General features: G+C 43.8%; 1 protein-coding gene across 2 annotated transcripts in view; it reads right to left on the bottom strand.

Annotated features, from left to right (window-relative positions):
• LOC147730708 (ras-related protein Rab-5B-like) overlaps positions 1-24,339 on the bottom strand; it is a 358,295-nt gene that overhangs the window by 14,031 nt on the left and 319,925 nt on the right. For both annotated transcript variants that reach the window (XM_086955487.1, XM_086955488.1), the window contains exon 5: positions 20,513-20,606. In XM_086955487.1, the coding sequence (XP_086811613.1) occupies positions 20,513-20,606 (94 nt within the window). The remainder of the gene's footprint in view (positions 1-20,512; positions 20,607-24,339) is intronic.

The following is a 24,339-nucleotide window of genomic DNA, read 5'->3' as shown; positions in this document are numbered from 1 at the left end:
CTGGAACTCCTGGCGGGGTCCTTTGCGATCAAGTGCTTCTCTCCCCTTCAGTCCCAGTCTGTATTCTTCTCCGCATGGACAACGTGTCAGCAATCCGTTACATCAACAAGCTGGGCGGTACTCGCTCGAAGCTTCTGGCGGAGATTGCCAAGGACTTTTGGCATTTTTGTCTGCAACACAGGATCACGGTTATTGCAGAATATCTTCCCGGCCGCGACAATCAGATTGCGGATTGGCACTCCAGACACCTGAAAGACTTCAGCGATTGGAGGTTGCATCCCCGCGCCTTTTGCGCTCTTCTCCGGTCTTGGGGACAGTGTTACATGGATCTGTTTGGCTCTCTGCTCAATTCTCAGCTCCCACTGTTCTTCAGTTGGAGACCGGATCCGGAGGCCCTGGCCACGGATGCTTTTCTTCAGCAGTGGCCGAAGACTCTGTGCTATGCCTTTCCCCTTTCGTGATGATACCCAGAGTTCTGGCTTACACGAAATGGTTCCAGTCGGAGATCGTTTTGATTGCTCCTCTGTGCGGGCTCAACCGTGGTTCCCGGTTCTCTTGGAGATGAGTTGTGCAGCGCCGCTCCTTCTTCCCCAGAAGTGAATTCCCCGGTTAGATCCTCTTCGGAATCCGCATCCCCTGATTCTCTCAGGCTCTCTCCTTCTGCTAGCGTGGCGGATTTCGGGGAACGCTGGTCGGTCCCAGGCCTTTATGCGGACGCTTCCAAATTCATTAGTGACGCCTGGTCTTCCAACACCCACAAGCGCTACAGGGGATCCTGGAAGCGTTGGTGTGACTGGTGTGTTCAACGGCAAGTTGATCCAGCTTCAGCGGATATCTCTGCCGTAGTGAATTTTTTGGCTTCCCTGGCTTCGTCAGGTTTGGCGTATCGCACGGTGAACAATTTTCGTTCTGCCATCTCTGCGGGCCACCTCCCAGTGGACGGTAAGCCTGCAGGTGAACACCCGCCGGTTTCCAAACTGCTCAAGGATATTCGTCTCGCGAACCCTCCACGTCCTAAATACGTCTCGTTATGGGACGTGTCGGTTGTGATCCGTTTTTCTGGAGGCCTGGCCGGTTAATTCATTGCTGTCCCGTAAGCAACTCTCGGCCAAATTAACTATGTTGCTGTGTTTGATCTCTTGCAAGCGAGTGTCTGATGTCCGTGCTTTGGATCTAGCCGGCCGTCAGTTCACGCCGGATGGCGTTACCTTTCGCCTTACCAGGCGTACTAAGACAAACACTACAGTTATTTCTTATCCTGCTTTCCCTGCTCGTCCTAATCTATGTGTCGTCCAATGTCTCAAAGATTATAAGTACTGCCTCTTTTCGTTCAGATATGCAGGGTCAGTTGTTAATTGCTTTACAAAAGCCTTTCCGACCTGTCACTCCGGCTACTTTGGCTAGATGGGTTCGTTGGCTCATGGCTGAGGCTGGGATTGGCGTTTCTGTGTTTGGGGCACACTCAGCTCGCGGAGCCATGGCTTCTAAAGCTTTCTCTATAGGGGTCACTTTGTTTGACATTATGAAGGCGGCTGATTGGGCCTCTGACTCTGTTTTCAAGACGTTTTATTTTAAACCTATTGCTACTGTTGCTTCTGTGGTGGTGGATCAGCTTTAAACAAGCATAATCAGAGCCTCCTGTCCTGCAACAGAATTCAAAATTTGCAAACATTCGTGACCAGAATTTTCAATTCTATTAAGGACTAGGAGGCGAGGATTATCCCACCCATTATTGTATGCATTTATTGTTATTCATATTATGCATTTATGCTTATGATGTTTTCCTTCTATGCATACTGTTTATTCGCCCTCCCTTGCTTTTATGCTCATTATTTTGCATAGCTTGGTATTACGCCTTTGTCTTCTTTTCAGGATCTGATCCCAAATGAAGAGTCTTCCGACCTGCCTGGTGTCTACCTACCTGCTCCATCGGAGTCTTCTAGCTTCAATTTTCTTCACCTGGTTGCCTTCGGGATGTTCCTTGGCCTTCCTGGATTGGTGATGCTGTTTTCCTTGTTTGACTTTCCGGATTGGCTTTGTTCTGCTTTACTGGATTTGTTCTCACGAAAGAAAGAGGAAGAGTGACTATCTATGACCTTTTATACCACTTACTCTATGGTTGTTGCCCAAGTGTTTCTGGGTATTGTAGTTTATTTGTTTCTATGGCTGCTGGGCATTTCATTAAAGAAATGCCCAGCAGCAGCATAATCCTCGCCTCCTAGTCCTTAATAGAATTGAAAAGTCTTGTCACAAATGTTTGCAAATTTTGAACTGGTGCAGCAACTGGAGCTGGCGCAGACAGTGGGGTGACCTCAATGTCAAGGCATGTGGGTCCGTGTAGGTGATTCAGCACTCATCGCCTCGAAAAATGTAGTAATGAAGTACGGAGGCAAGGTAAGTTTCTTCGCTTCGTTTATTTCACCGTGGCTGAACCACCTCAGGGCAGAGCTCAGGTAGCATCTGACCTCCAACTGCCACTGCTAGCAACGCTCGACATGGAATCCTCACACAGTGTGATTCAGAACCAAGCTCAACATTCAGTGATAACCACTACAGGAGGACCAAAGAGAAACACATTTCATTCTACTCAACTAAAAGTAAGAGACCCACCTCTTCTTTCAATAGATACACAACAAGTGCTGAACTATCGGTCAAGCATTATTAATATGTGGTAATGCAACTTAGTAGCATCAGAAATAGTCCCAAACATGCAGATACCAACTAATTGCCACCTTTCGAATCACAACGCACCATTTTAAAATTAAACCATCACAAATTAGTTATTTTATGTTTTCTAAATGACAATATTTTATTAATTTTATACAAAACAGACACACCAGACAAGTGAGAAAGACCAGATACCGAAACAAAAAGCAAATGGTTTTAACTTTTTTTGTAGAATGTTCTAAGCAACTTGAATTTGTGCATGACCGATGCTACGGCGAGGGTGCAGAACGGACTAACGTGGGGTATTTTGGTCGATATGTAATGGCTCTCGCGTAAAACAGAAACGCATACAACTGTTTTGCACCATTGTTGAGTTCGTTAAACAAAAATCAAAGTGTGTCAAATTGAACAGAAGTAATTAATAATATTTACTGTCTGTAATAAGGCTGTCCTAGTCTGCTGTAGGGTACAAGATCATCTATGCATCAGTGGTACCATGACCCAGGGTTTGAGAGATGAGAAGCCCACTGCACCGCAAATATTGATGGAGTGCAGGGTAGGGTGACCTGTGGCTTCATGTCACCAGGACCACCCATTTTACATGCAAATGCATTCTGGGAGTTGCAGTCTTGGCTCATAATACGTAAAAGCAAAGTTTGGGAATTGAGATAGGGTCGAGGGTCACCCTATGCCTTGGCACGGGGCCAATTCCTCTAGCATACATCGGGCCCCCTGGTGTCACTGTGCCACTGTCTGCAATCCATAGGAGCACCCAGGCCTACGGAGGTGGTACAGATCTCCTCCCACGGGTGGTGCAAATTCTGTGACACGAGAGGCGAGCAGCGCATTTTGACACCAAACAGAGCAGAATAGCCAGCGAGAGTGACTTTAATTTTTTTTCTCCTCGCTGTGATTAACTAGAAGCGAGGAGCGGAAAGTAAGCAGACATAGAAAGAGAATTGTACAAAGCTGGCAATATAGAAGAGGGACATCAATAGCGTTTTAATTGTAGCCCTTCTTCCATATTTTGTGAAACGTCTCGGGTTTTGGCTTTAAAATTCTGGTCACCTTACCGGTATGGACAGTCCAAAATGAAAAGTTGTCTCAGTGAGAGTGAAAGCGTGCATGGCGCGCATTCTGCTCAAACGCCGCGAGCGGGGACAGGGGATGTGCGTGCATGTGCACATCGCCTGTCCGGGCGCCTGCCATCTCCTGTCTCCCTTCGCTAGCAAGGCGAGACCTTCGCTAGCAAGGCGAGACCTAAAAACAGTCACTACTTGAGTCCATAATGTAACAAGACATCACCTGCAATAAGCACAGAGATGTCCCCTCCCTGCGTCCAGCCAACACTCAATCCTCCAAACCACTTTGTACGTCCCCTCTCCCTCTATGCAAGGACTCCACTTGAGGTCTTGCCATCACAAAACCGTATTTCCTTGCCCAGGGAACGACAAGGATTGTTGACTTTCTGAAGTATAATGCTGCGATGATAACTCCATATAGCCCATAATTTGTGATGTTTGAGTGGGCAGCCTCTGGCCTTGTAGACAGGAAGCTCCATGCTCATACAACAACCCAACCCCAGTTTCCACTGTTCCAAGGACGGAGGGTCCCTGCCTATCTAGCCCCAGGCGATATCCCGTATTGCTATCACCAGACACAGCCACAACAGATCCTGCAGTATGTCAGCATTTAACCCCACTGTTGTGTGAAGGGGCACCAACTGGGGATACCAGGGCAGTACCCAACTCAGTACAAGTTCCAGGAGGGAAAATACCCCGCACCCAGAAGGGGGCCAGCCCCTCACAAGACCAAACCTTGTGCAGAAAATAACCCCGCTTCGAATGACTGCGCCGGTAGGTCGGTGAGGCCACTCTCCCTCATTTTCCATACACACTTCTGTGTATATAGACTCAGTGCAAGTATCTCCACTGTCTTAGACGGAACTGTGAGGTGTTTACCGCCCCATAAAGGGAGGCGCAAGCCTCCCTCCAGTCAAAGTCAGTCAGTTGCCCCATGTTATCTGCCCAGGCGTCTCTCAGTCGGTCAAAGGAGCCCTGTGTTTCTATAATCCGGAATATTAAGAAACCCTTAATGTAGGGGGTGAGGGCATTTCTTAATGGCAGATAGCAGAAAAACTGCGAACGCTGTAGGTCAAATTTCGCCAGCAGATCCAAGAAAGAGTTAATTGAGTAACCTGACATGACATCCCCCCCACTTGGAAATGCCTACAGCGTCCAATGACTTAAAGCCCTCTAGAGTCATAACCTGTAGCAACCAGGTCCCATGCTATAAAGGGGTTTCCTTTGTCAGGCGCCCACCCAAGGGCCCTATGGGTCTCCCTCCAATGCGGAAGAGTTACTTTCATAGTTGCCGGGAGGTGCACTGTAGGAAGAATACCTTAATTCAGCAGTCGCAGGAGGGAAGTCCCCTGCATCGCCCACCGCTCGGTGGCAAAGGAGGGGTCTGCCATTTTGTTGAACCCCATTTATTTAGGATAATGAGATAGTATGCCCTGTAATAGGAGAGTATATCCGGAATCACAGGCCTCCATCGTAGGGGAATTTTTAACACTTGAAAAGGGTAACCCTCAAGACCTGGTGCAGCCACAGAGTGTCCTGAAGCAAATAATCCAGTCTCTTAAAGACTGAGGTCGAGAGTGGAAACGGTAATTCTGTAGCTGATTTAACGAACAGGGCAAACCAACCATTATATAGATAGCAGATCACCCCAAAATAGACAGCTGCAGTGTCATTCAAAAACTAAGATTGTGAGTTGTCAGGTCTATGTGAGGCTTAAGGTTGAGTCCCAAGCCCGGGTGGGGTCATCGTGCACATACATTCCCAAGTAATGAAAACCCGCTGGACTGCAGGCTTCTAACAAGGACATCAATCCTTAACCATCCTGCAAGGGGGTCAATAGCTATCACAAACAGTAAAGGGAACAAGGGACATCCCTGCCTCGTCCCGCTAGACAGTGGGAATTGAGCAGGCAGTGCACCTCTCACTCTCAGCCTTGCCTGCAGGACAGTTTCCTGATCCAGGAGATGAATTTGGGACAAAATTACGTTTCGGTAGCAGACAGAACAGGTAGTCCCATCCGACCAAATCGAATGCCTTATAGCAATCCACTAGGAGAAATGCCTGGGCACCCGGCAAATAATGCGCCAGCGCCAATTCATTGTGCATGCAGCAGATATTATGTTGCATTGTCCTTTATTTTCCTATGTTTAGCTACACATGGTTAGCACATATATATATGCACATTCAAGGATACTGCCCTTCACAGACGGTGACAGTACAAGCTCTACAGTACTCTGTCAATATTTCTTCAGATTAATTGGCCACAGGACAGAAGTTCAATAGAGTGCAGTAACTATACCGCAGATTAAACTATCTTTGAAATTGTGCCAATCTATTCCATGTTCAAGGTGGTGTATTTTTGTGAATAAGAGTTATCCTTTCATGCTTTATGCTCACCAGACGCTTGCCTGTTTTTGTCAATTCTTTGTTGTTTTCACTCCAGTCCTTACATCTGCAAGGCGCTAAACCCATACTCAGTGTTCTATTTGGGGATCGTGAAGTAGAATCTGTACTTCTGGAGGGATATTCAAGTTGTGTAAACTTCAGGCAAGTCTACGTTGGTGGGGAGTGGCTAAGAACTACAACGCCTGACCATTCTACTGGCATTGCGTATAGGCATCACCAATCCGGTAAACTCTAAAACAGGCCCTATGATTGTATGTCAGCCTTCAATGAGTAACTCTGGTTTACAGGCATATTTATGTAATTACTTATGACACAGTATCTGAGCTCTGCACTGCCTATTTTTGTTGGATTGTAAATTACAGTTGAATATTAGATTAATAATCTCTACATATGGTGTGGATGATCTCTCACACATTTCATCCCTACCACTCTCCTTGCTGCTGTGCCTTTACCAGATATATGTAGAGCCAACATGTGCAGTATTAGGCATACGTTCACATGTCATTATTGTCTGTATGTACAGTCACTACTGCCTAAATGCCACGATCAACAATGATGTGGCAGTGGGTCAAGCAGTCCTTTGTCATCTAGCTCAATGAAGTGAGCTACTCAGAGTATTTTAAGGCCTACATTTATTACATGCTTCACTCCGCCTACATGGATTTTGCCAAATTAATAACTGCTTACTACTCAGGTTCAAGCGTGTGAATATGAAAGATTCAATACCGGTGAGAAAAAATCAAGTTGCTTATCTATATATTATGGTTCTCCAGTATTGATATCTTTCATAGATTCACCTGAAGCAACCCTCCTTTCTGATAGGCGCTCAACTCAGTAATACTTCAATCATTTTAACTTAACACTCTTATTGAGACATCTGAGGTATGGGGACCCCTGAGGGGAAAAGTGCTTCCTGAGAGGCTTTCAGTATGGCTGGAGTTTGGTCCGTATTAAAATGATGTTAATTGGTTAACAATGTAATCTGTTAAGCTATGCTGTAAAATGTGTTTCTTTAGACTGCATGTTATAATAACCATGGAACTCCTACCTTGACAACTGGGTAGATTCCAGTTTATGTATCAATCAAAGATTCAATATTGGATAAACATTACTTTTTTGACCTGGGGCTTCAACTGGTTATCATCATGTTCGTCCTGGGTAAATTGCAGGACTATATTTCGCTACCATAGTATGCTCCAAGACTTTGACAAAAACAGTCCCATTAAGGTACACTGAAATACCAAGTCACAATAGGGAGTGGTACAAACTTACACGTGTAACTAAAAAGAAGGAAGCAGCACCATGTTCGCTGAAGAAAAAATATAAAACATTCACTGATATACCAAAGTGGAAGAGACTTCACAAAATCTACCTAAAAAGATATAGGAAAATCATCCTTTTATGAAACAACCTATGCTTCTCTATATATGCCTCCATTGACAGCTGATATTCTGAAGGAGATATACGTGCAGGTCGATAATAATGACCTCAATAATTTGACATCAACACCAACAGACTACACTGGAGAAGACGAGTGAAACAAGCAGAACACTGGCTAGACTTGGGAAATTTAAAAGCTTGACTGATAAATTGCAAATGGTTCACTGCTCCGTTTCAAGGAGATGCCGAACCTCCTTGTGGACTAATTGCTTTACTTGTAGAAGGGATGCTTCTAGGTATCCATCTGAAATCAACTCAATATACACCAGTTTGTAATTTTGGTCTCCCACCTAAAAATCAAGAAACTATTCTGCACTCAGGGCTGTGAGAGGTTTCACGAGTGTAGTTGGTCAGTTTTCAGGCTTCCAGAGGATGTTGATCCTTGGCTTAGTTCACCATCTCCTCACTGTCAGAGGATCTGAATGGCTGCTGTTCACCCCAATGGCTAAGGGACAAATATTAGGGTTGACAATGGTTCCATTGCTCACAAGATGCAGAGAACATTTTCTCATTTTGATCTAACCATTTTCCATGGGTAGAACAAAATCACTTACAGTTAACTAAAAAAAGGTAAACATTTGCATTATACATTAAGAGGTTAATAAACCAATAGACAAACACACTGATGTTTTAAGAGGGAAGAGAAATCCCGGAAAAGGCAGGTTTCAAGCTTCTCAGCACTGTGTGGTTAACTGATAAATCACTAACATTCAAATTGCTGGCTGTACACACGATTCTTTACACTAAAGGTCTGCGTGGTGTGTGAGCTTGGCAGCAAGACAGAAATTAACTAGTGCACGGTTGCTAAACAGTGAGCGAAGGTAGAAAGAACAATAAGCAGGGAGAAATTAGCCTGTGTATATACAAGCCTCTCGGCTGGCGGCAACATGCTCGAGGCTGCATATTAAGTTCTAGCTGAAAAGATTGCATATTTGCACCGATTTCAGTCACTGCACCCATGAATATAAGAGAATAATTTGAAGTAGTAATCCTGCATTAGGTTTTGATATCTTTAAGTAGCCACAGTGGTTGAAACCCTGAGACTGCTCCGTTTCAGTCTCCTGAAGTCCTGTGGTTTCTTTTTGCCTCCTAAAGAGGTACCTTCTTGATCCTTCAATGTGCTGGGTGTCATTTTATGACAATCAGAAGATTTTTTTCACATTGTGCATGATTGGGAGAAGGGCCATAACCCAAAAGTGGAGATCCTTTTCTGCTTTTATTCCCAATAGGAGGGGCACTGCACAAACATCATAGGTATCCTTACGAATTGTACTGAATTGTAGTGACTTTTATCTAGCACGTCATACCCGGTTGCAGTGCACTGGAATGCACTGTTGGGCGGGAAGCAGGCTACACTTTGGGGAGTATATGTTGAAAGGGATAAGTAGATTTGGCAAAAAGGATTGGAAATTCAAAGAATTTCGGGCCTCAAAATGTTAGGAAGGCATTCTTGTCCCCAAAAAGTCAAGTGTAATCAAAAAAGGATTTTTTCAAAACAGAAAGAAACATTTTTTGGCAGCACCCAGTGCTCAGAGATCCTGATAAAAAGATCCAAAAGCCCCCGCCAGCCCCGATATAATGGTCAGTGGAAGCCCGCGTAGGAAAGTGGTGCTGCTGGCTCCTTCAAAAAAGCATTGTCAATCTGAGAAAATTCTCCCTATCTAGTTCTTGTGCCTTTTTTTTCTTTCACTGTTTCCTGGAAAAAAATAAACAACAAGTGATCATCATTTGGCATTTAACCAATGATATTTTTCAGTTGAACTGGCTGCTTTTCTAATAAAAAAATTAAAGTAGGCCATATAGGCAGGGCATTTGTTTTATTTCCATCTAGCCTATTTTTTGTATTCTTAAAAAAAGGGATTATATTTAGAGTAACAGTGTTGTAGACTCTCACACAAGCTGGTTACAGTCAGTATACTTAATAAAGACAGTTTCTCTATTCTTTTGAGGAAGACTTCCTTCTGAGTTTGCTGGATAGTAAACCAGTGTCCACACCGATTCACAAAGGTAAACGTACAATATTGTGTAAATCTACTACTCTTTGGTATTCACAAAGGTAAACTTAGACCAAAAGTCTAACTTTACTAGCAGTAACTTACCTTTGTGAATACCGAAAAGTGGTAAAGTTAAACTTTCTGTCTAAGTTTACCTTTGTAAATACCGAAAAGTAGTAAACTTACACAAAAGTGCAAGTTCACCTTTGTGAATCGGACCCGGAGTGACTTATAGCGGAAGTACAGCAACCTCACTGTTCACATAATACACAGTCTCAAAGTCCTAAAGTCTCTTGTTATTCCTCTGATGGTTTTGAAAGAAAGAAATGTTGTGCAGCCGTTCTTTTCACTGAATAAGTGAGATACGCCCAAAATGTAACACTCAATGTTTTTGCTTAAACGCATGGATGTAAACTAACTTTGGGTTCTGTGAAATGTATTGTTTGAAGGCAGAGTCTGCAACGTCAACTACAGTGTTTAAGCTTTTAGTTGAAGCTAGCTATTAGTCACAGAACCTGAGATTCGGTTCCTCTTAACTTGAGCAAGAATGAATTGAACAATTTACGATTCCATCATATCAGTAAAGTATTGATTTGGTAGGAGATAAACTGTTCTCAAAGCCATTCAGTTATCTTCTGATTGAATCCAAAATCAGCTAGGAAAGATTCCTAAATTTCAGATGTCTGCTTTTACCTGCCAAGGTGACCACAGAATTAATCCGGTCAGGTTTGCCTTACCGGTAATGAAGGGGAGGTGTGGGGGCGGAGAGGCTACAAGTGATGTTATCTTCAAAACTAACACATGTGTTGGGAAAGTTGGGTGTGATACTGAAAGTCAAGTAATAGATTGCATGTAAAATGTATTTCGGACAATGCCTTCAAGTCGTATATTCAATAAAAAGAGTAACAAAAAAAATAAAAATAAAAATTGCCCTACCGGAAAAAGTGTGGCATCGTCATGGACTTAACATTTTTTATGCATTGTCACTAAAATTGGCCTGGAAAAGGGTTTCTACAGTACAAGAGACTTCAAATCCCAAATATGACCTAGTATTTGAGTCTCTAGAAATAATTTTGGAAGAATGTCAACGTTTCTGGTTGCCTTAATCATGATACTTTATACACACTAAGTTGCCTGGGGAAGATATAATGTCATATGTAAAAGGTGGCGCTTTTACTGCGTTATCAATATCACCCAAAAGTTCTCCTTTTCGTGTCCATACTCCTCACCAAATTGTTCCTATGCATGCCTGATCATATGCTTCATTTCCTCATTTGGGGCTCAAGATGGAAAAACTAACAGAGGCAGTGCCTGTGATATCTATAGAGATGGTATTCGAGGAAAAGTTAACGGTGCAGTAAATTAGTATGGTAGTTTGGGCTGGGAGATAGTGGAGGGAATGATGTTTTTTTTTAAACAAAGTTTTATTAGCAGTTTTTCATGATATACAAGACAATTCTATTATGTCTTAGACATTTGAGATGTTACCGTCAGCATTATAGTTACAGTATGTGTGACATTTGCAACAAGTCTGTCGTGCATCATAGTCGGGTGCCATTAGCATTTGTACATACTATCCGAACATTTCGTGGATAATTTGCACTTGCAATAACAAATACATCCATAACAGTATCCGGTCATTCATGACTACCCAGCCGGGTATGCATTTCTCATCCCATCGTGTCAAAGTCTGTGATAATAAAACATAACTTCACCAACTAAATTCCCCTCCCCCTCCCTTAAGTCCTTTATCTACATGGAAATAATATCTTTAGGGTGGTTGGACACTCAGAGTGCAGCTGGTATCTGCATTTTGAAACCAATTACAATACTGAGGTGGCACTGTGCATTAATCAACCACAGACAATGAATTATAGTCTTACGGGCATTAGTAACGTGTTCAGTTCGTGTTCTTGGTATCCGCCGACATTACTGTGAGCTGCTACGAGATTCCACAACATCCACCGGCTGCGTTTTTAGGGATTCTAACATTGTATCCCATTCTAATGCTATCGGGGTTTTCCGTGTGGAGGGAATGATGTTAACTGAAAATGTTGGAGGTGTAAACTTGAACAGAGGTTGCCAAAGGGGCTGGCATTCTCAACGGAATAGGAACAGCAAAGTCTCTTACTAATGGGTGAAAATAAAATAAAGTGTTGCTCATGTCATGTAACACCACTGTAATTTAGTTGACATATCATTCTCCTTCTTTAGTGAGATTTCAGTACAAATGTCAACCTGCTATGCATGGAAGTAATACCCTGAGCTACTTCCTCATGTAAGGAAAGGTAAAGTGGTGAGAAAGAGTTCTCCAAATGCAACTCCTTTTTGATCATAGCGTGTTGATCCTGGAACTGAAATATTTACAAATGGAAGTGTTTTGTGTAACATGATACAGATATTGGCAGTAGATTCAATCTTTAGTATTGATCATCTTGATATGCAATATGGTGCTCACACCTTCTGCAGCTTTCCGAAATGTTTTGCTCACGAATACCTTCTGATATGGTGCAACAGCAGGTTCTATGGTGGCCACTGACATTACCAGCACTAGAGCTCCAGTGATGCACAGCAGCCTAGAGAACAATGGCCGCTTCCCGGGGGATAGCCCAGGAAGGAGTACCTATAGTGGAATGGGCCATTCATCAATAATAGACTATCTTATGGTCAGTATGTCCTCATGGCACATGATTCGATACTTTCATGTACCTGACCGCTCAGAAAGTGACCACAACCCTTTGGTAGCAGAGCTAGAATTGCCACTTCCCGATGGGGAGTATCAAGTTGATGATATCCCCTCCAGTAATATTAGGATCTTACAGGGTGGCAAGAGAATCCGTTGGGCCTCCATTAAATCATCAGCAGATAATTTGGCATCACTGTATAATAGTGTCACTGCCCAACTAGAGCGATTAAAAACACTGCTTGAAAGTCCTCACACCCTTGATAAAGATGCTAAACTTCTAAACATACATAATGACTTAATGCTCATCCTAGCGGTAAGCTTCTATAAATCGGTAAAGCAGACTAACCGACAGGCCCGTACCACAAATCCCTGGTATAACCAGTCCTGCAGGAGGGCGAAGACTATTTTAATCTCTGCCCTAAAACAAGGCAATAGAGCTACCATTATGGTCGCAAGGAAAGCCTATAAGAATCTCCTTTCCCACGCAAAATCCGAATGGGAAACAGAGAAGTGGCAGGCCATTAAACAGGCCCTAATAACAAAAGATGCTCGAACCTTTTGGAACCTGGTTCATACCGGAAAACCAGAAGGCAAGGCAAAAATCGATCCTAACATCGCTGAGGAAGCCTGGCGTGCATTCTTTGGTAAACTCTACTCTAGCCCTGCTCCCCAACACAAAGTACCACTAAACGTATCTTCGAGTTTGGATCTTGGATGTCTTCCGCCACCCTTTACCATGTCGGAAGTCACAATTGCAGTCCAAGCATTAAAATGTAACAAAGCCCCGGGGTTGGATAAGATCCCTGGTGATCTGTTTAGAGAAGAGCCGAAGATCTGGGTCCCCTACCTGACCGTCATATTAAATGCTATTCTTGACGGTCAAGAGATTCCAAATACCTGGTTGGGGGCCGAAATCATCCAGATTTATAAAAAGGGATCACCGTTGGACCCATCAAATTATAGGCCAATCAGTCTTATTGGTGTCACCCAAAAAATCTACGCCAAACTACTTTTGCAGCGCTTGCAAGATTGGATTAGTGAGAACAATATCCTCTCCCATCTGCAAGCAGGGTTCCGTGCCAAAACATCCACCATCGACCAACTATTACGGCTCCAGGTATTATACTGGAAGCATGTGGTCATGGAAGGGGGTAGTCTTTACCTGACATTTGTGGACCTTAAATCCGCATTTGACATGGTGGACAGGAACCAACTGTGGAGTATATTAACAACAATGGGCATCCCACCCTACTTATGTCACCAATTTAAAAGACTCCACGAAGGAACCTATGCTAAGGTACGTTATGGCAAATATGGCCAGCTGACGAGAGCATTCCCTATTGAGAAGGGAGTTAGGCAGGGATGCGTACCTGCCCCTACCTTATTTTCCCTTTTTTTAAATGGCCTTGTTGACGACCTAAACAGTGTTCATAACATTGACGCTCCTAATCTAGCTGGTGGTAAATTCCCTGCACTTATGTTTGCGGATGACACCCTGCTCCTTTCTAAAACACCTATGGGGATGCAGCGGGTGTTAGACCAATTCACCAAATTCTGTAGGAACAGGAATTTGGTGATTAATATAGACAAAACAAAGTATATGGTGTTTAATGCCAATACAATAAATTGCCCACGCCCGTTAATGGATGGAAGACCACTGGAAAGGGTAAATAATTTCACCTACTTAGGTCTGACTCTAAACGACAAAATGAGTTGGGTAACTCAAATGACCAAGGCTAATTTAGCCCTTTCACAGTCCACGGGTGGGATTCTCAAGGTGCAGAAGTCTTGTGTCCATAAAGTAGTCAGTGTTCCACTGGAAATATATAAAGTCCAAACCAGATCAGCTACCCTTTACGGAGCTGAACTCTGGGGCCACTGTCCAGCGAGTGAGATTAGTATAACAGAGAATAATTTTATTAGGCATCTGCTCTCCTTACCAAAAAACACTCCTCTTGTTCCTCTAAGGTTGGATTTAAACTTGAGACCCATTGCAGAAGCTATTGCTTCACGCCCGCTCCTTTATTGGCGCAGACTGTGGAGCGTCCCGGAGCTTGCGTGCTATAGAGAGGAATTGAAGACCGTGATGGCTCGCCCGAGTGTAGGGAGGATAAAGTGGTTATCCTTTATAAGGGAGCAGGCGTCTAGGATTCGCATGGAGAACCTCTGGTCCAACCCGGAGGACACATGCAAATCTATCTCAAAGGAAACTCTGGCTGAGACTATAAAATATCACAACTTAGAAGAGGTCCTTCGATCAGCCAGGTCTTCTAGTCTCACTGACAGCTTTCTGGATTTTAAAATTACCTACAGCTTTGAGAAGGAATTAGACATTATAGAACCTGTTTTAGCAAAAAAACTGTATTTACAGTTTAGATATGGCACACTACCCCTCCATTCTTACACTAATAAATGGAAAGCGGGTCCAGCTCACCCTTGCCCAGGCTGCAATGATCCAAATGAATCCCTAATCCATGTGATACTGTTTTGTCCTGCTTATTCTGCTAGCAGGAAAAAATGGATTATACAGCTATGTGTGAACCTAGGAGTCAGGAACTATGTAGAGTTTTTTAGAATTTTAAAATCTGATACTAATACACTAATAGTTACTGCTATTTCTAAATTCTTGTTTTCAATGTGGTTAAATAGACGGAGATTGATCCAGTAGAATTAAGCTACTTTAATTCAGTAAGACTATGCTTTTACTGTGTTTTGAATACTTAATCAATGCATTTTCTTGCTTTATTGTTTTTTTTTCCAACTCCCTAAAAACCACATATTAACTGCTTTTATTCAAAATTAGATTTAATTGTGTATTATTTTATTATTGTAAATGTATTTTTCACTACTTGATGTACTTTTATGGTTCTTAAACAAACCAAAATAAAGTTAATTTGCGATATATGGTTTCTCTAGATTTATCATTCCAGGTCGAGCAGGGTGACCCACCACAACCAGTAAGGCTGTATTTAGTTGTTCCTTTTTCATCTCAAGGAGAGCCCGTTTTCTCCACAGCACCTTTTGGAAACGTTATTCTAAGAATACACTAAAGCTTTCGGTTGAATCTCAGGCTTTTAGGACATGCATGTTAGAGGAACTACCTTTTTTCTTCCTATCACCGTTTCAATTTCTAGTTTGAAAGCTTTATGTATCGTTCCTTTGGGTCCTTCACTGGATCATCTATTAATGCAAGGATCATTTCCTGAAAACTATCACAATCCCGAATCAATGGGAAGACCCAAATGCATATTTGCAAACCTTTATGTGCATGTTTCAAATTCTCCAAATGAAACCACACTTTGACCATGGTGTGTACTGCACACTCTCAGAATTGAGATATTTCTCATATGGACTCTTACATGACAGTTCAGGTGCACTCTAGAGTATCGTTCTGCTCAATGTGCACTCTACTGTTAGTTCGTCAATGCTTCCTTATATGGAACTTATTGTTATTGTCTCCCATTTATCTGTGCAGAAGATGAATGGTACTTGCCTGAATAGCTGATGTAGACTAAGGCTCTGCTCTGGTGCTTCAGCACCAAATTCTCACCTGTGGGCCTGCAGCAAGGTGCAGTGGAAATGTGGAGAAACTTTGCAATCTGTATGACCAGGTAGTGAAAGGCAGCCATTTTAGGATGCAGTATGTTAGTCATATGAGCCAATATAACAGAAGCTGTCTATTAACCCGTTCCGTGCTGCCGTCAGCCGTTGGTCGACGGGAGCACTACCTCCCTAGTGCTGCCGTCGGCCAACAGCCGACGCAGCCCCGCCCACCCTTTAGAACGCCCGCACTGCCGCGGAAAAACCACCGCGGTTAAGGCGTTAAAGAACATGTGAACAAGACTGACACTCCTCACCTGTACTGAGCTCTAGCTATCACACTCCAAGAAAATAAACAAAGTGACTGAAGGCTTAGGGCATAGGAGAGATAAATATCAACATTCCTGGATTTGCTTTAATGACTTATTCCTCAGGAGTAACTAGGCATTGAAATATTCTAAGTTATGCACAACTGTGAGCAAACATCAGCAAAACAATTTGTTATTTATTTTCTCTACCCATGGTACACGTGAACCAACATTGTATGCATTATCTTGATGTAATATTTAAGCAAGGACTTGCCTTACTGCACATTTGTTTGCCAGGACACCCTGCTGGCTTATAAGAGTTATCACCCCGGCTCACTGAGGGATTCAGTCCCGTCAAGCCAGTTCCCTTAGACTGGGACATAACTACAAATATTAAAATTACTTTTACAAAGAGGCAGCAATTCTAACATTTAAACTATTGAACAAGGCTAACCTAAGTGCCTGACTAGGAGGCATTGTTACACCTACTCCCAAAACTCCCTTCCCCGGTGAAAAACAAGAGTCCAATAGCATTATCTGCGTTACCACTTTTTCACTGAGTTTGAATTTTATTTTCAAAAGTATCAGAAAAACAATGGCCTCTTATTTTTGCTTTTAAATGTGGAAGGAATTTAAAGAATCATCTCGTTCGTGCAGACATACCATCTCCCAGGACTGCACAAATCCTCATTGAACATTGTGGCCTTCCACCAGTGAAAGGACACTATAAATGCAGGTAATGTAGCGTCTGCCTATTTTGTCCTGAGACAAAAGATTTCAATCATTTACAAATTTCTACACCCCTCCAATCCTTCTCCTACTGCAATACTTCCAGTGCAATATACAGCATTTTCTGCCCATGCAACAGGCTATACATTGGCCAAACCACCCAAAAAATGTAAATCCAAATTTGTCAGCATAGGAGCTGCATTAGATGCAAGGTCCTCACTACTCCACTGGTATTGCACAACATTCTGAAGATCACATCAGATAGTGAGTAATCAACATAATTTCCAATCCTGAATAAGGAGGGAACATAGACACATTACTAAACAAAGAAGAACTTTGTTGTATTATTACTGGACACAGTGTACACTGTCTCAAACTGCAAAGAAAATTGGACATCTCTAATTTAAAGGAACTAACTTGTCCTTTCACTAACTTACTTATACCTACTACCCTTCTTGGGGTATAGGCCATCAACCAGGACTCTCAAGCCATTTCTGTCCTGGGCTTTTCTTTCAATCTGACTCTAGGTGTAACCTATTACCTTGCAGTCAGCCTCAAGGACATGAAGTAGGTGTTTTTTGCAGGCTTGCTTAGGGTGTGACCTATCCAGCCCCAGCATCATTTCATGATTTTTACATGAGCAGGGAAATGTAAAGTCTCCTGCCATAGGTTGTTGTTGCTGATGGTGTCTTGCCAGCGGAATTCGATACAGATTTTGATGAAGGTCTGGACTTTGTTGGTAAAGGTCACTTGTCCTTTCAACAAGACTGATATAGGTTTATTTTTTTTATTGAAAACCGTTTTTGACCCTTTTTCTATGCATGCATATATGTGTTTTTCAAATGTAAACACAATTTAGAGGCTGTAGCAGATACGCACAATGCACTTAATCTATCCTTGCATTTGTATTACTCTCTGTGAGAGGCTGGCTCAGTATATGATGTACACTTATGTAAGTAGCACATTGCACTGATCCAGACAGCACTTATGGTGATTTTAGTGGTCTTAGACAACCTTAGAAAGCTCTCTAAGTGGTAGCTGTGGAGAGCAGTCTTCAGGCTTAGTCCAGAAGGAATATAAAGCAGCTTGTTTTACCATAACATAATCTTATAGGTATAGATTAAGTAAAAAAGAACCCTTTCCAATGGACCCTGAAGAAACCCTGTGGAAAACAAGAGGCTGAAGAGCCATCCCACTCATGGATACCTTGGGAACCAGGATACCTGCACCGGGGTGGCCGGGTGCATAGGTGTGAAGTGGCGTCGGAAATAGTCGTCGAACTAAGTGGTAGACATCAGAAAGATACCGCTGCTGGAGAAGGTGAAAGTGTCTGGTGGAACCCAAAGGTGGATTCAAGATGTATATGTATAGGCATTTATATAGCGCACTACTTACCCGGAGGGTCCCAAGGCGCTTCGACCGCTGCGAAACCCTTCCTGGCTTCCCTGAGAGATGGTCCCTTAATGGGTATCTCCAGGGTGAGACCAGGCATCCCCGGCAGTCTGGTGGGGCCGTTAGTGAAGATGAGGCAAGCTAATGCCCAGAGTTGCCGAGTGTGATCGCTGATCAGAGTGGGCACCGAGGCGAGAGAATTATCGAGTCCGCTGACCCTGGCCCAGAAACCTGCCGCGCCAGGAATCGAACCCTGGTCCCGGGCCGTCCTCTGCTCTCGGGTCTGCCGCCTCTAACCAGTGAGCCACACTACTTCAGCTGATGGTGACCTTGGAACTGAAGCTGTGTGGACCAGGCGACACTGTGGAAGACCAGGAGCCATACATGAGCTTTCCCACGCCGGATGTCGAGAGTTGAGGGGTCAGTGTCTGGCAGGAGCACCAAGAAGCCTTGGCAACTGCAACCAACGAAGAAGTTGAAGAAGGTGCAATGTCGGGAGCAGCAAGGTCCAAGAGACTCACTAGAAGCAGGGGAGTCAGGGCAGGCCCCGAGCAATCAGGATAGCCCAAAAAAATTCAAAGGTGACCCACAAGATGACCCACAAGAGGACCCACAGGCCGGAGGCACTGGAGTTGCAGAGGAACTCTGGCAGCTCACCAAAGATGCAGGCCCACGGTGCAAGTGATGCCATGAGGACGGAGATCTTGATCCCTGGAGATGCTGGAAGTTGGGGCTACTTGGAGACAACACCACACTGGATCCTTTTCAGTCTCGTTTTTGGGAGCAGCATAGTACGGAGACTACAATTCTAGCAATTAGTAATGCACTCAGGACCAGCTTAGATGAGGGCAGACCTGCGGCACTCATCCTATTAGACTTCTTACTAGCTTTCGATGTGGTCTCTCATACCATTCTGAAAAAGAAGCTGTATGGACTGGGTTACATTCCAGGGCACCAGATGGGTTCACTGATTTTTTTTGTCTATTAGCCACCCAACAGACCATTTGTACTACATCTGTGGGGTGCACAAGGATCTTCCCTCAGCTCGAACTGTTTAATATGCGTATGGCCCTTTCACAAAAGTTATTGCTGACCACAGCTTTGAGATACTATCCTATGCTAACGATACTCACCTGGTGCTATCCATCACTGGAAATCGAGACTCTACTGGAATAAGATCTGTGAATGTACGAAATCTGTTACACTTTGGATGAGAATGAATTGTCTAAAACTTAACAGGGATAAGACTGAGATTGTCCTGTTTGGCAAGGTAAATGAGATTTGGTTGGATGACTGGTGGCTGCAGGAACTTGGGAGTTGATTCTACTTCCAAAAAAGTGGCAAGAAATCTGTGCATCCTCATAGATAATATGCTCAGTGTGAAAGTTCAGATTTCAGCGGTTTATGGGTCCTGCTAAGGGATCCTACGCAGCATGCTCATGAAGATAATTAGGTGGATTTATCTTCAGTGTAGGAAGATCATTTCGCAGGCCCTTATAACTAGCTGCTAAGATTATGGTAATGCCCTGTACATAGGCATTAATGACTGACTGCTGTCTCATTTACAAATCAGTACGAACGTGGCAACTGGATTGGTCTGTTTTTTTGAGAATGGCTTCTGGGCCTCTGTTGAACTCTATTTACTAGCTGCCTATCCAAAAGGGGACTGTCTTCAAGTTAATTGGTCATGTTTATAGAGCACTATACGTTGGTGGCCCTCACTATCCTCACAGTGGAGTTAGCTTTATCATTTTAGCAGGATTCTTAGATTCTCAGACCTGGCCCTGGCAACTCCTCGCACTGAGTTAGGAGTGGAGGATGCTCCTTCTCCTACTTGGCTTCCTGGCATTCGAACAAACTTCTGCTGGCCATATGTTCCTGCCAGAAGTAAAAAAATAAAAAAAACCTTTTAAGACATTGATCTTTCAGCGGTGGCATTTGACGGGTTATATTATACGGTATGGGAAATTTGTTGAGGTGCTCCAGCGCTGGGATACTCCTTTGGGAGTGACACTGGCACTATACAAGAAACCCATAACATAACATGAGACAATATTGTTTTAAACATACACAGAAAGCACAATAATTTATACCCATAGTTATAGCTGTAGTAAAACTAGTGACCAAGTTCTTCTCAAGTGTAACTTTCTCCTTACACTTCAAAGCCCTCCTTCATCATGGCCTCACATACATTACCCCCGCTGGCTCTTCAATTGCTGAAACAATAATGGAAAACAGTTCCTAGTGGCAAACAAAACAGTGACTTACCTATGGCTAAAAATAACTCATTCACATTCATGGCCGTCTTGGCTGAAGTCTCCATAAAGAGGAGACCAGTGTCTTCTGCATAGGTCTGTGCATCCTGCAATAAGAGTCACTTAGTTTAGTATGAACTCCCCTGGCATGGGCTATTGCAAAAGAGACAAAAGCAGGTCAGTATGGTGACGCATGACGCAAGGAAGCTACATGGGATCACTATGGATCAGTTTCTTAAATATTGAGACTAATGGACAAGAACATACCAGGCAAAAATGGGGATAAGACCCTCATAAAGCAAAGGTACCTTCAGCTCTGGTGTCCTCAGTTAAGCATTGCAGATGGAAATCAGGAAATGATTGCAGAAATAATAAAATGCCTTAGTAAATTACGAGGTACAGCGAACTAGAGTGAAATACGCTGTATATGGTACAATTGTGACACGTGCTAGGTTTGACTAAGTACAGAAAACACTACAGTTATTTCTTATTTTCCTGTTCTCGTCCCTGGTTTTGACAGCTCTCAAAGGTGTTGTATTTTGATTCACTATCTCATGTAATCCAAATAGATCCAGCACCTATGCTCATCCAAAACGCTACCGCAGCACAGTTGTGTGCTAACCGAAGGATCAAAGGGGGATTTCATTTTCTATGTGAACCACACAGACCAACTTACTCAAGATAGTTCTTGCAGTTAAAATGTCCAGTACCACTGTTTGCTGAAAACAAGCTACCCGATGAAACATCCTACAATTATTTTAAGACCTCCCCCTCTTATGTCTTCTTGAGGCCCCTCAGACGTCTGTACTGAAATTCCTCGGAAGTCCTGCTTAAGTACAAGGGAGTCAAACATTGTAGAAAGGCAGAGTTAAGCTGCATTGAACTTAAGACCCGCAGGCCGACTGGTCTATAACAAGCATTTACAATGCAATGGTCTCGGCATTATTAAAGGTAGAGCTAGTGGCATTGCTCATGACATTTTTTTTTAAAACATAAAAAAATGGTATTGTTATTTACAATGGCAATAGGTGAGCATTAGAGAGTAGTAGAGAGTATTCGCGGACACAGAGCCACACACACACAGACAGCCGCGCGCACACACACAGACACACACAGACAGACAGACAGACAGAGCCGCGCACACACACACACAGAGCCACACACACACACACACACACACACACACACACACACACACACAGAGCCACACACACACACACAGAGCCACACACACACACAGACAGAGCCACACACACACACACACACACAGACAGAGCCACACACACACACACACACACACACACACACAGACAGAGCCACACACACAGACAGAGCCACACACAGACAGAGCCACACAGACAGAGCCACGCGCACACACAGACAGAGCCACGCGCACACACAGACAGAGCCACACACACACAGAGCCACACACACACAGAGCCACAGACACACACAGAGCCACACACACACACACAGACAGAGCCACGCGCACACACAGACAGAGCCACGCGCACACACAGACAGAGCCACGCGCACACACAGACAGAGCCACGCGCACACACAGACAGAGCCACGCGCACACACAGACAGAGCCACGCGCACACACAGACAGAGCCACGCGCACACACAGACAGAGCCACGCGCACACACAGACAGAGCCACGCGCACGCACAGACAGAGCCACGCGCACGCACAGACAGAGCCACGCGCACATACAGACAGAGCCACGCGCACACACAGACAGAGCCACGCGCACACACAGACAGAGCCACGCGCACACACAGACAGAGCCACGCGCACACACAGACAGAGCCACGCGCACACACAGACAGAGCCACGCGCACACAGACAGAGCCACGCGCACACAGACAGAGCCACGCGCACACAGACAGAGCCACGCGCACAGACAGAGCCACGCGCACACACAGACAGAGCCACGCGCACACACACAGAGCCACACGCGCACACACAGAGCCACACGCGCACACACAGACAGAGCCATCTGCACACACACATACAGAGCCACCCACACAGTCATTCACATAGAGCCACCCACACACATAGCCACCTACAAAAAAAGCTACAGATACACACAGAGCCACACACACAGCCCCACACACACACAGCCCCCCACACACACAGCCCCACACACACACAGCCCAACACACACACAGCCCAACACACACACAGCCCAACACACACACAGCCCAACACACACACAGCTCACCACCCACACAGCCCAACACACACACAGCCCAACACACACACAGCCCAACACACACACAGCCCAACACACACAGAGCCCAACACACACAGAGCCCAACACACACAGAGCCCAACACACACAGAGCCCAACACACACAGAGCCCAACACACACAGAGCCCAACACACACGGCAATAAAAACGGCACAATCAGGGGGGCAGAGGCAATAAAAACGGCACAATCAGGGGGGCAAAAGGCAAGAAAAGTGGCACAATCAGGGTGCAGAAGGCAAGAAAAAACGGAGAATTCATACACAAGATCACGTAGCTTCATATTTTTTTCCGTGAGTCCATCACATTTTTAAATCTTCTCTAAAACAACATAAAGAACTTCAACCTAGGGGTGTTCTATAAACTAAGTTTAGCCACTAGGGAAGACTTTTACCAATGTATTGCACGCGCAGTTTTAGGAAACCCATGATATTGTGTCTTTAGACAACCAAGCCTGATCATTTTAAAACAAATTGGGAGAGATTGTATTAAGAGTAAAGAAAGCCAAATAATAAAAACAAAACTATTGGAGTCTAGCTTGACATATAGTTTTCTTTCATTCGTCAGACCACAGTGGTCATGCGAAACATCAGTTGTCAGTTCATAAAGCTAAAAGGTTGATTCCCTCCTCCAAATGAGCCATCACATCACCCTGATAATGAAGGTATTGGACAAGCCTTATCTAGACTGCTTCAAACTGGCCAATCATGTGCAGGAGCTCCAGAGCTTACAAGCAGTGAGAATGATAAACCCCAAAGATGCCAAACTGCATCACTCAGGCCCCGAAGGACGTTAGTGGACCCCAAGAGGAGTAAAGGATCAATTTTAAAATACTTACCATCATCCATGTCTACGAGTTACAAGACCATCAATACCAGCAAAAACTGGTACCTCACTACACTTCCAGTTATGAAACACAAATCCGATCTTACCAACCAAATCTAAGCAGACTAAACAAGAGGGTAAAAGTATCAGAAACCATGGAACACATCTCTGAAGCACTTTTTATTTATCTGACAATAGGAATATTAATAAAGACAGAATCCTAATCACCAAATGTATGCTTAGCACAAAAAAGTAACTGGAAACATGGATGTTGTATTTGCATTTTGCATCTTGTTGCCCAATAGCGGGACACAAAAATAGGTTAACAATGTAAGCACCAAAGGTGCCATTTAGACCTGAACATTAATGTCTGTCAAATTTATGCGGTGTGTTCCAGGTGTTTGTGCACTCAATTCAGAGACCTCGGTTTAAAATAGGGAATAATGTGTGGAAACAGCAACTGTGTCATAATCTTCTCTAAAATAACATAAACGCCTTCAACCTAGGGGTGTTATATAAACCAAGTTTAGCCACTAGGGAAGACTTTTACCATGTTATTGCACGCGCAGTTTTATGAAACCCATGATATTGTGTCTTTAGACAACTAAGCCTGATCATTTTAAAATAAATTGGGAGAGATTGTATTGAGAGTAAAGAAAGCCAAATAATAAAAACAAAACTATTGGAGTCTGGCTTGACATATAGCTTTCTTTCATTCGTCAGACCACAGTTGTCATGCGAAACATCAGTTGTCAGTTTAT

This window comes from Lissotriton vulgaris, chromosome 2_1 (genome assembly GCF_964263255.1).
Source record: "Lissotriton vulgaris chromosome 2_1, aLisVul1.2, whole genome shotgun sequence".
Taxonomy (NCBI): Eukaryota; Metazoa; Chordata; class Amphibia; order Caudata; family Salamandridae; genus Lissotriton; species Lissotriton vulgaris.
Note: the sequence above shows the minus strand (reverse complement) of the source record. Positions and strands in the feature narration are given on the sequence as shown.